Raw genomic sequence first — 13,297 nt, forward strand, 5'->3', positions numbered from 1 at the left:
AGATTGGAAAGCAGCTGCGGTTATCCCCCTCTTCAAAGGGGGAGACACTCTAGACCCAAACTGCTACAGACCTATATCTATCCTACCCTGCCTTTCTAAGGTCTTCGAAAGCCAAGTCAACAAACAGATTACCGACCATCTCGAATCCCACCATAATTCTTCCGCTATGCAATCTGGTTTCAGAGCTGGTCATGGGTGCACCTCAGCCACGCTCAAGGTCATAAACGATATCTTAACCGCTATCGATAGGAAACAGTACTGTGTAGCCATATTCATTGACCTGGCCAAGGCTTTTGACTCTGTCAATCACCACATCCTCATCGGCAGACTCGACAGCCTTGGTTTCTCTGATGATTGCCTCGCCTGGTTCACCAACTACTTCTCTGATCGAGTTCAGTGTGTCAAATCGGAGGGTCTGTTGTCCGGACCTCTGGCAGTCTCTATGGGGGTGCCACAGGGTTCAATTCTTGGACCGACTCTCTTCTCTGTATACATCAATGATGTCGCTCTTGCTGCTGGTGAGTCTCTGATCCACCTCTACGCAGACGACACTATTCTGTATACTTTTGGCCCTTCTCTTGACACTGTGTTAACAACCCTCCAGGCGAGCTTCAATGCCATACAACTCTCCTTCCGTGGCCTCCAATTGCTCTTAAATACAAGTAAAACTAAATGCATGCTCTTCAACCGATCGCTGCCTGCACCTGCCCGCCTGTCCAGCATCACTACTCTGGACGGCTCTGACTTAGAATATGTGGACAACTACAAATACCTAAGTGTCTGGTTAGACTGTAAACTCTCTTTCCAGACTCACATCAAGCATCTCCAATCCAAAGTTAAATCTAGAATCGGCTTCCTATTCCGCAACAAAGCATCCTTCACTCATGCTGCCAAACATACCCTTGTAAAACTGACCATTCTACCAATCCTCGACTTCGGTGATGTCATTTACAAAATAGCCTCCAAAACCCTACTCAATAAATTGGATGCAGTCTATCACAGTGCCATCCGTTTTGTCACCAAAGCCCCATATACTACCCACCACTGCGACCTGTACGCTCTCGTTGGCTGGCCCTCGCTTCACACTCGTCGCCAAACCCACTGGCTCCAGGTCATCTACAAGACCCTGCTAGGTAAAGTCCCCCCTTATCTCAGCTCGCTGGTCACCATAGCAACGCCCACCCGTAGCACGCGCTCCAGCAGGTATATCTCTCTGGTCACCCCCAAAACCAATTCTTCCTTTGGCCGCCTCTCCTTCCAGTTCTCTGCTGCCAATGACTGGAACGAACTACAAAAATCTCTGAAACTGGAAACACTTATCTCCCTCACTAGCTTTAAGCACCAGCTGTCAGAGCAGCTCATAGATTACTGCACCTGTACATAGCCCATCTATAATTTAGCCCAAACAACTACCTCTTTACCTACTGTATTTATTTATTTTGCTCCTTTGCACCCCATTATTTCTATCTCTACTTTGCACCTTCTTCCACTGCAAACCAACCATTCCAGTGTTATTTTTTTTACTTGCTATATTGTATTTACTTCGCCACCATGGCCTTTTTATATATTTTTATTTATTTATTTATATATATATTTTGTTTGCCTTCACCTCCCTTATCTCACCTCACTTGCTCATATTGTATATAGACTTATTTTCACTGTATTATTGACTGTATGTTTGTTTTACTCCATGTGTAACTATGTGTTGTTGTATGTGTCGAACTGCTTTGCTTTATCTTGGCCAGGTCGCAATTGTAAATGAGAACGTGTTCTCAATTTGCCTACCTGGTTAAATAAAGGTGAAATAAAATAAATAAAAAAGGGGGAGGGAATTTCTGTTTAAAAAATATCCTATTTCATTTCCACTGGAGTCAGCATGAGGAGGGGTTAATGAGCTAGCTATTTCCCCTTGCTAACCACCGTAAATGAATGACAGGAGTACAAGTATGCTACTTCACTTTGTGTTTTTTCTTGGTGAGACATGAAACAGAAAAACTTCGAAATGTGATAGCAAGACAAACATCAAAATAAGGAAAACATGCCAAGGCTTGTGCCAGCAGCGGAGGATGATAACAAGATGAAAGAAGAATCTGCAGCTAACATCATCATCTAAGAAGAAAATTATAATCTGTCTACACATCTCAATCCGTGAGTAGGTAGGGGGACAGACACTGGCAACACCTTGGGGACGGTCAGAGGTTTGATACACAGCAAGAAGCTAGCTTAAGCCGTCAGCTGTATGCCAATGAGTGTGTATATATCAAACCACGACAGTTGGATGTGTGCATCTGTTATAATTGCCAGCATTAGCAACACAGCAGCATACTGTTCTTGCACAGTATATTGCAGAGTGGGGGGAACCATCTTCAACCATTACTGTGATGATAGAAGGGCCAAGCTGTTTGCGATCTTAGCACAGATCTGAATCACTATAGGCCTGAGCCATTACATCTGCACAGTGCATTAGTGTGAGCCCAAAGGATTAGACACAATCCAGTTGCTTCAGTTCAGAACAGCTAGGGCTGCTGGTATGGCTCTGCTCTACCATCAGTCAGTCAGTAGCACCCTCAGTATGTCATGCCTGCAGTCCCTCCACCAACCCCCGCCTGTGGCCCCTCAGATCCCAAAACCCAGCAGCTCTCAGTATGTATGCTATGTTGTGTGTATATACTGACATGTACAGTATGTGTAACTGATAGATGTGCGCACACACACACACACACACACACACCACACACACACACACACACACACACACACACACACACACACACACACACACACACACACACACACACACACGCACACACACACACACACACACACACGCACACGTTAATGTTTTTAAATATATGTACACTACCGTTGGGGTCACTTAGAAAGGTCCTTGTTTTTGAAAGAAAACACATTTTTTGTCCATTAAAATAACATTAAATTGATCAGAAATACAGTGTAGACATTGTTAATGTTGTAAATGACTATCGTAGCTGGAAATGACTGATTTTTAATGGAATATCTACATAGGCGTACAGAGGCCCACTATCAGCAACCATCACTCCTGTGTTCCTGTAAGAGGTGCGTAACTGGCTGCAGGGAAGTCAGGCGCAGGAGAGCAGAACTGGGTAACATCCGGAGAAGTTTAATGAGCAAACAAAATGCACTCAGAACAACAAAATACGGGTTGAAATAACCCGTAGCAAACCAGTCTGAAGTGCACATACACTTTACAACAAACAATTCCACACACAGACATGGGGGGAACAGAGGGTTATATGCACGTCAAGTAATGAGGGAATGTAAACCAGGTGTGCGGGAAAACAAGACAAAACAAATGGAAATGAAAGGTGGATCGGTGATGGCTAGAAGACCGGTGACGTTGACCGCCGAACGCTGCCTGAACAAGGAGAGGAACCGACTTCGGTGGAAGTCGTGACAGTTCCAATGGCACGTTGTGTTAGCTAATCCAAGTTTATCATTTTAAAAGGCTAATTGATCATTAGAAAACCATTTTGCAATTATGTTAGTACAGCTGAAAACTGTTGTCCTGGTTAAAGACGCAATAAAACTGTCCTTCTTTAGACTAGTTTAGACTACTGGAGCATCAGCATTTGTGGGTTCGATTACAGGCTCAAAATGGCCAGAAACAAAGAACTTTCTTCTGAAACTCGTAAGTCTATTCTTGTTCTGGGAAATGAAGGCTATTCCATGCGAGAATCTGCGATGAAACTGAAGATATCGTACAACGCTATGTACTACTCCCTTCACAGAACAGCGCAAACTGGCTCTAACCAGAATAGAAAGAGAAGTGGGAGGCACCGGTGCACAACTGAGCAAGAGGACAAGTAGTTTAGAGTGTTTAGTTTGAGAAGCAGATGCCTCACAAGTCCTCAACTGGCAGCTTCATTAAATAGTACACGCAAAACACCAGTCTCAACGTCAACAGTGAAGAGGCGACTCGGGATGCTGGCCTTCTAGGCAGAGTTGCAAAGAAAAAGCCATATCTCAGACTGGCCAATAAAAAATAAAAGATTAAGATGGGCAAAAGAACACAGACACTCGACAGAGGAAGATTGGAAAAAAGTGTTATGGACAGACGAATCTAAGTTTGAGGTGTTCGGATCACAAAGAAGAACATTCGTAAGACGCAGAAAAAATTAAAAGATGCCGGAGGAGTGCTTGACACCATCTGTCAAGCATGGTGGAGGCAATGTGATGGTCTGAGGGTGCTTTGGTGGTGGTAAAGTGGGAGATTTGAACAGGGTAAAAGGGATCTTGAAGAACAAAGGCTATCACTCCATTTTGCAACACCATGCCATACCCTGTGGACGGGCACTTAATTGGAGCCAATTTCCTCCTACAACAGGACAATGACCCAAAGCACAGCTCCAAACTATGCAATAACTATTTAGGGAAAAAGCAGTCAGCTGTTATTCTCTCTATAATGGAGTGGCCAGCACAGTCACTGGATCTCAACCCTATTGAGCTGTTGTGGGAGCAGCTTGACCATATGGTACGTAAGAAGTGCCCATCAAGCCAATCCAACTTGTGGGAGGTGCTTCAGGAAGCATGGGGTGAAATCTCTTCAGATTACCTCAACAAATTGATAACTAGAATGCCAAAGGTCTGCAAGGCTGTAATTGCTACAAATAGAGGATTCTTTGACGAAAGCAAAGTTTGAAGGACACAATTATTATTTCAGTTAAAAATCATTATCTATAACCTTGTCAATGTCTTGACTATAATTCCTATTAATTTTGCAACTCATTTCATGCATGTTTTCATGGAAAACAAGGACATTTCTAAGTGACCCCAAACTTTTGAACAGTAGTGTAAATTGTAAAGTATTTTGTCTGTAATTTATTTTTCCAAGTAAGATTAGCTGTCACCATTGGCCTCGACTAATGGGGATCCTTATGAAATAAAATCCCCTCCTCTCCTCTCCCTCACCACAGTGGAGATGCAGTTGCGTCTCAGGTTGATCTCGGTCAGTGAGTCCAGGCCCTGCAGGTTGTCCACCCTGGAGATGCAGTTCCCTGCCAGGTTCAACACGCGCAGCTCAGACAGGTGGGAGAGGTTCCCTATCTGGGAGATCTGAAGACACAGGGAAACACAGACAGAAACATCACTGTGATAAACTGGTGAAATGTTCTCTGATGAATGAAAGACTAGGCTCACACCTAAGGGGCTTGTCTTGAGGCTGTGCTGTTGTAAATATATTGAGGAGGTGATAGGGGACATACGGGTGATTTTCAGTGTTGAGAATATGCTCTGTGTTGTCTAAATCAAATGATGAGACATGCCAGTTCTGTTTGTTGTGCAAAATAAAACTCTTGAGTACAGCGGAGTAGAGCAGACACCTGTGTACCCTGATTTACTAGCCTAAGGCCATTCCATATTCTCTGCTAAAAACAGCCCAAAATAAATTATACCTTCAAATGAGTTGGAGATAACTTCTTTGAATTTTTAACATACAATGTTACCATCCAATTCAACCCTCACAATCGCTAATTTAGTTTCTGACCCATATTATCATAATTTCGATGTCAAAACAAAGTTAGTATTCTCTTTGAACCTTGAGTCCAAAAGGCATCCAAAATCCAAAAGGGTCAGTAGTAGTGAAATGTGGCCCTGGCCTCATTCTGGTTGAGGGGAAACTGTAGGGCCTCTTGTCAAAATGAAACAAACTACTTCAGGGTCCAGGGGATTCCCCGGTTGCTGCCTGTCTGTCAGTCTGAGTGTGGGGCTGTGAGGTGTGTGCCACTCAGTCCTGTGTCCTCTCCATTTCAGGAAGAGGTAGGGATGCGTCCCAATTGGCACCCTATTCCCTATGTAGTGCACTACCTTTGACAAGGGCTCATATGGCACTGGTCAAAAGTAGTGCACTATATAGGGAATAGGATGCCAATTGGGACGCCATATCCAAGATGGCTTAGCAGTTCAGACGTCATTTCTGTTTCGTATTGTCGTGTCCTGTATATATATATATTTACACCTTTCTTCGCATATCTTTTATATATTTTATTATCCAAGAACTCAACTACAAAAGCTTTCCTGCAAAAGCTTTCCTGCAACCCGCTTCACCAATTACAAAAAAGTATTATTTACCTCAAATCTGAAAATCCACCGTGGAAGCTAGCCAGGGGCTAATTCAGAAGCTAGCCAGAAAGCTAACCAGAAGCTATCCGATAGCTAGCCAGAAGCTAATCTGTAGCTGCCCAGAAATTAGCCGGTCTGCTGGCTAGCGTTGGTGTTTCAGCTGCCCACGTTTTTGTGGTCATCAGCTATTCCTTTAGCTCGATAATCTACCGGCACTTTTGTGCAACGCGACTCGGACCGGAGCATTCCGGGACTTTTTTTCTCTCAGTTTCCCCGGATTTCAGCCGCAGGCTCTGGACATTTGCAGCTAGCTAGCTGCAAACCGTGTGACTATTGGCTTACGTCGATCCCGGAGCAAACTCAAATCATTCCGGAGCTAGCCAGCTGAGGAGTTCCATCAGCCATTCCTGGGCTACAGTCACCTATCCGGACCCGTTTTTTTTTTTTTTTTTGTTTTGTTGTTGCTGCAGATACGGAGCCCCACCGGGCCTTCACGACTGACTGCCGACGTTATCTGCCCGAGGGAGTTATCCAACTGGCACCTCCGTCCCGACGTTACCTGAACGCTCATCTGGGGCCCGCTAACCGTTAGCTGTCTTATCGGCTGCTATCTGAATAAGTATATCGGACAATTATTATTATTATTTATTTACTTTATTTTTTTCTTGGGTCACTATATCTATTTTGCCAATTTGGATTGATCCCCTCTACCACACGGAACCCCACTAACCTACCGACGGAAACGCACGAGGTATCTACAAATAGACTTCCATACTATGCTATCTTGCTACCGATAGCCATCTACCCGGCCAGCAGTCTGGATCGCCGTGACCCCAACCAACCTCTACTCACTGGACCCTTATTGATCACTCGATTAAGCATGCCTCTCCTTAATGTAAATATGCCTTGTCCATTGCTGTTCTGGTTAGTGTTTATTGGCTTATTTCACTGTAGAGCCTCTAGCCCTGCTCACTATACCATATCCAACCTCACAGTTCCACCACCCACATATGCGATGACATCACCTGGTTTCAATGATGTTTCTAGAGACAATATCTCTCTCATCATCACTCAATACCTAGGTTTACCTCCACTGTATTCACATCCTACCATACCTTTGTCTGTACATTATTCCTTTAAGCTATTTTATCGCCCCCAGAAACTTCCATTTACTCTCTGCTCTAGAAGTTCTAGACGACCAATTCTCATAGCTTTTAGCCGTACCCTTATCCTACTCCTCCTCTGTTCCTCTGGTGATGTAGAGGTGAATCCAGGCCCTGCAGTACCTAGCTCCACCCCTATTCCCCAGGCGCTCTCTTTTGATGACTTCTGTAACCGTAATAGCCTTGGCTTCATGCATGTTAACATTAGAAGCCTCCTCCCTAAGTTTGTTTTGTTCACTGCTTTAGCACACTCTGCCAACCCGGATGTTTTAGCCGTGTCTGAATCCTGGCTTAGAAAGACCACCAAAAATTCTGACATTTTCATCCCCAACTACAAGATTTTCAGACAAGATAGAACGGCCAAAGGGGGCGGTGTTGCAATCTATTGCAAAGATTGCCTGCAGAGTTCTGTTTTACTATCCAGGTCTGTTCCCAAACAATTTGAACTTCTACTTTTAAAAATCCACCTCTCTAAAAACAAGTCTCTCACCGTTGCCGCCTGCTATAGACCACCCTCTGCCCCCAGCTGTGCTCTGGACACTATATGTGAACTGATTGCCCCCCATCTATCTTCGGAGCTCGTGCTGCTAGGCGACCTAAATTTTAACATGCTTAACACCCCAGCCACCCTACAATCTAAGCTTGATGCCCTCAATCTCACACAAATTATCAATGAACCTACCAGGTACCACCCCAATTCCGTAAACATGGGTACCCTCATAGATATCATCCTAACAAACTTGCCCTCCAAATACACCTCTGCTGTTTTCAACCAAGATCTCAGCGATCACTGCCTCATTGCCTGCATCCGTAATGGGTCAGCGGTCAAACGACCTCCACTCATCACTGTCAAACGCTCCCTGAAACACTTCAGCGAGCAGGCCTTTCTAATCGACCTGGCCGAGGTATCCTGGAAGGATATTGATCTCATCCCGTCAGTAGAGGATGCCTGGACATTTTTTTAAAATGCCTTCCTCACCATCTTGAATAAGCATGCCCCATTCAAGAAATTTAGAACCAGGAACAGATATAGCCCTTGGTTCTCTCCTGACCTGACTGCCCTTAACCAACAGAAAAACATCCTATGGCGTTCTGCATTAGCATCGAACAGCCCCCGTGATATGCAACTTTTCAGGGAAGCTAGAAACCAGTATACACAGGCAGTTAGAAAAGCCAAGGCTAGCTTTTTCAAGCAGAAATTTGCTTCCTGCAACACAAATTCAAAAAAGTTCTGGGACACTGTAAAGTCCATGGAGAATAAGAACACCTCCTCCCAGCTTCCAACTGCTCTGAAGATAGGAAACACTGTCACCTCCGACAAATCCACTATAATTGAGAATTTCAATAAGCATTTTTCTACGGCTGGCCATGCTTTCCACCTGGCTACCCCTACCCCGGACAACAGCACTGCCCTCCCCTCTGCTATTCGCCCAAGCCTTCCCCATTTCTCTTTCTCCCAAATACAGTCAGCTGATGTTCTAAAAGAGCTGCAAAATCTGGACCCTTACAAATCAGCCGGGCTAGATAATCTGGACCCTTTCTTTCTAAAACTATCTGCTGAAATTGTTGCCACCCCTATTACTAGCCTTTTCAACCTCTCTTTCGTGTCGTCTGAGATTCCCAAAGATTGGAAAGCAGCTGCGGTTATCCCCCTCTTCAAAGGGGGGGACACTCTTGACCCTAACAGCTACAGACCTATATCTATCCTACCCTGCCTTTCTAAGGTCTTCGAAAGCCAAGTCAACAAACAGATTACCGACCATTTTGAATCCCACCATACCTTCTCCGCTATGCAATCTGGTTTCAGAGCTGGTCATGGGTGCACCTCAGCCACGCTCAAGGTCATAAACGATATCTTAACCGCCATCGATAGGAAACAATACTGTGCAGCCGTATTCATTGACCTGGCCAAGGCTTTTGACTCTGTCAATCACCACATCCTCATCGGCAGACTCGACAGCCTTGGTTTCTCTAATGATTGCCTCGCCTGGTTCACCAACTACTTCTCTGATCGAGTTCAGTGTGTCAAATCGGAGGGTCTGTTGTCCGGGCCTCTGGCAGTCTCCATGGGGGTGCCACAGGGTTCAATTCTTGGACCGACTCTCTTCTCTGTATACATCAATGATGTCGCTCTTGCTGCTGGTGATTCTCTGATCCACCTCTACGCAGACGACACTATTCTGTATACTTCTGGCCCTTCTTTTGACACTGTGTTAACAACCCTCCAGGCGAGCTTCAATGCCATACAACTCTCCTTCCGTGGCCTCCAACTGCTCTTAAATACAAGTAAAACTAAATGCATGCTCTTCAACCGATCGCTGCCTGCACCTGCCCGCCTGTCCAACATCACTACTCTGGACGGCTCTGACTTAGAATATGTGGACAACTACAAATACCTAGGTGTCTGGTTAGACTGTAAACTCTCCTTCCAGACTCACATCAAACACCTCCAATCCAAAGTTAAATCTAGAATTGGCTTCCTATTCCGCAACAAAGCATCCTTCACTCATGCTGCCAAACATACCCTTGTAAAACTGACCATTCTACCAATCCTCGACTTCGGTGATGTCATTTACAAAATAGCCTCCAAAACCCTACTCAATAAATTGGATGCAGTCTATCACAGTGCCATCCGTTTTGTCACCAAAGCCCCATATACTACCCACCACTGCGACCTGTACACTCTCGTTGGCTGGCCCTCGCTTCATACTCGTCGCCAAACCCACTGGTTCCAGGTCATCTACAAGACCCTGCTAGGTAAAGTCCCCGCTTATCTCAGCTCGCTGGTCACCATAGCAACACCTACCTGTAGCACGCGCTCCAGCAGGTTGATCTCTCTGGTCACCCCCAAAACCAATTCTTCCTTTGGCCGCCTCCTTCCAGTTCTCTGCTGCCAATGACTAGAACGAACTACAAAAATCTCTGAAACTGGAAACACTTATCTCCCTCACTAGCTTTAAGCACCAGCTGTCAGAGCAGCTCATATATTACTGCACCTGTACATAGCCCATCTATAATTTAGCCCAAACAACTACCTCTTTACCTACTGTATTTATTTATTTTGCTCCTTTGCACCCCATTATTTCTGTCTCTACTTTGCGCTTTCTTCCACTGCAAACCAACCATTCCAGTGTTTTTAGTTTTTATTTTACTTGCTGTGTTGTATTTACTTCGCCACCATGGCCTTTTTATATTTTTATTTATTTATACATATATTTGTTTGCCTTCACCTCCCTTATCTCACCTCACTTGCTCACATTGTATATAGACTTATTTTTTTTCACTGTATCATTGACTATATGTTTGTTTTACTCCATGTGTAACTATGTGTTGTTGTATGTGTCGAACTGCTTTGCTTTATCTTGGCCAGGTCGCAATTGTAAATGAGAACGTGTTCTCAATTTGCCTACCTGGTTAAATAAAGGTTAAATTAAAAAAAATTAAAAAAATTGGGATACACCCCAGAACTAACTACCACTGAGGGGCCGGCTGTGGGGGTTCCCTTTCCCTTGATGATGATACACTGCATGTTACTCCAGGGGTCAAAGGTTGAAAGGCTACTACAGTGAGCTTGATGCAAGTAGACATGAATCAAGACAGACTGAGTATGGTTGTTAGCTTAGGGCAGAATCTTTAAATGAACAGTGAAAATAATTTAAAGGACAGAAGCTGCATAGAGCTCTGGAGCTCTGGCTAAAAGAGCCTCTACTTTTCCCTTCCATTTAGGGGAGGGAGGGGGGTGACAGCCTGCTCTCCACATCTAAAGCCCTTTCATGAGTGATACTGAGGCACACTCTTCTCTCTGACTCTCCTCTTTCATAGCTTGACCAGACAGTGCTTTCATAGCCGAATCACTCTAAGGCCAGTGTAACAGTGCTATGCTATGTTCTTCCATCTACGTAACATTGCAAAAATCTTAAAACTTTCTGTCCAAAAATTATGCAGAAGAATTCATCCATGCTTTGTCACTTCCACGTTAGACTACTGCAATGCTCTACTTTCTGGCTACCCGAATAAAGCCTGGATAAAGCACTAAATAAACTTCAGTTAGTGCTAAACAAGGCTGCTAGAATCTTGACTAGAACCAAAAAAAAATCTCATATTACTCCAGTGCTAGCCTCTCTATACTGGCTTCCTGTTAAGGCTAGGGCTGATTTCAAGGTTTTACTGCTAACCAACAAAGCATTACATGGGTTTGCTCCTAACTATCTTTCCGATTTGGTCCTGCCGTAAATACCTACACGTACGCTACGGTCACAAGACGCAGGCCTCCTTACTGTCCTAGAATTTCTGAGCCAGGGCTTTCTCCTATAGTGCTCCATTTAAAAAATATATATATTTATTTTATTTATTGAATATTATAAATATACAATATACTTGCAGTGAAGCTGCTCAACAACTACATCATACCAGTCATCCAACAAATTCCCATTCAGAGCGACACACAGAAGCATCCAGGGTCAATGCCCTGCTCAAGGGCATGTTGACCGATCTACCACCAGGCCAAAAAACGTGAACCCGACCCCTCCAAGATCCCCCCACAGTTCCCCAATAGCTGTCCCCACAGTTCCCCAGGAAGAAAAATAAAAAATAAAATGATTTCCATTCCCCACCCCCAAGAACCCCCCAATGCACCAACAACCAAGAGAATGAACTAAAGAGAAAAAAAGAGAAGACAGAAGAAAACAGCAAACAACGCAAAAACAAAATGTATTTAAAACAAAGGACATCAAGGACAACTAAAATCATAACAGCAATGCCAACTGTATGTTTGTGTGCATGTCTGGCACTATTACATGTATGTGTGTGTTCTTCTATGTGTTTATTTGAATGAGAGTGTGTGTATATGCATGTGTACAAACACCTGCACGGCATCAGCCTCAGGCAAACCGGCATTAGTTGTAAAAACACTGCCACTTAGTGTCATTTAAAAAAAAAACTTTTATCTTTGACCATCATTTTATCTCTCACACAGCAACTCCACGCCCAGTTGTCTCCAATTCCACATACCAACCCTCAGCTTCCCTCAGCCCATCCCATCTATCTCTGCTGGCCACCCACTTCGGGTTTCAACGCAACACATATCTTTCAACTATGCTGTGATGTTTAACGTACAATTTCAATCTATCTAATCAAATAGAATCCACAGACTGCGAGTTGAAGATACATACTTTTACTAAGAGTATTAGTATATTAGTAATTGACTGACCCGGTCTCTCCAGATCTTCTAACAGTACTATTTCTAGGGTCAATTTTATATCAATGCTATGCATTTTCAGCCATTCCTGAACCTGAGACCAGAAAGAGGCTACCTGAGAGCAATACCAAAATAAATGGTCTATTGATGCTGTATCCTCACAACAAAATCTGCAGAGCTTTGATGATTTTATGCCCCAAATATTCAACATTTTGTTGGTTGCCAGAATTCTATATAATAATTTTAGCTGAAAAGCACGAAGTCTAGAATCTTGCATTGTTTTATATATCAACTCATACCATGGAATCGGTACATCAACAATCTCTTCCCAACTATTTTGCAATCTGTATGGCAGTTGTCAACATCCTGGTCCTCAAATGAAACTGGTATACTTTCCTATTTATGCTATTTTTATTCCTTTGCAAATTTTGATCCTTTATATTGGGCAGACAGACAAGTTCCCTACCTCCTCCTGCTGCCACCAGCCTCCTCCATTTTTGGGGCAATGCTGTAATCAATCGGTTGTACTCTTGGATTGAGCAGACCTTTCCGTACAATTCTGATAACTCCATGAAAGACATAACTCTACCATTCCAATTTACAATATCACTTAAGAACAAAATACCCCTTTCAAACATCTTTCCCATAAAAACAGGTATTTTATCAACCAGCACATTTGAGTTCAGCCATAATATTTGTTGTAATATTTGTCATATCTTTTCAGGGGTGTCACACCCTGGCCTTAGTTATCTTTGTTTTCATTATTATTTTAGTTAGGTCAGGGTGTGACATGGGGAAGTTTGTGTGTTTTTGTATTGTATAGGGTGTTGTATGTTTTAGG

The 13,297-nt window shown here is 43.7% G+C and overlaps 1 protein-coding gene across 2 annotated transcripts in view; it reads right to left on the reverse strand.

The window, feature by feature from the left end:
* Window positions 1-13,297, reverse strand: part of LOC129834680 (leucine-rich repeat-containing protein 49-like) — a 71,108-nt gene that overhangs the window by 47,507 nt on the left and 10,304 nt on the right. For both annotated transcript variants that reach the window (XM_055899894.1, XM_055899895.1), the window contains one exon: window positions 4,948-5,091. In XM_055899894.1, coding sequence (XP_055755869.1) covers window positions 4,948-5,091 — 144 coding nt within the window. The remainder of the gene's footprint in view (window positions 1-4,947; window positions 5,092-13,297) is intronic.

The sequence above is a fragment of the Salvelinus fontinalis genome, chromosome 35 (genome assembly GCF_029448725.1).
Source record: "Salvelinus fontinalis isolate EN_2023a chromosome 35, ASM2944872v1, whole genome shotgun sequence".
Lineage (NCBI taxonomy): Eukaryota > Metazoa > Chordata > Actinopteri > Salmoniformes > Salmonidae > Salvelinus > Salvelinus fontinalis.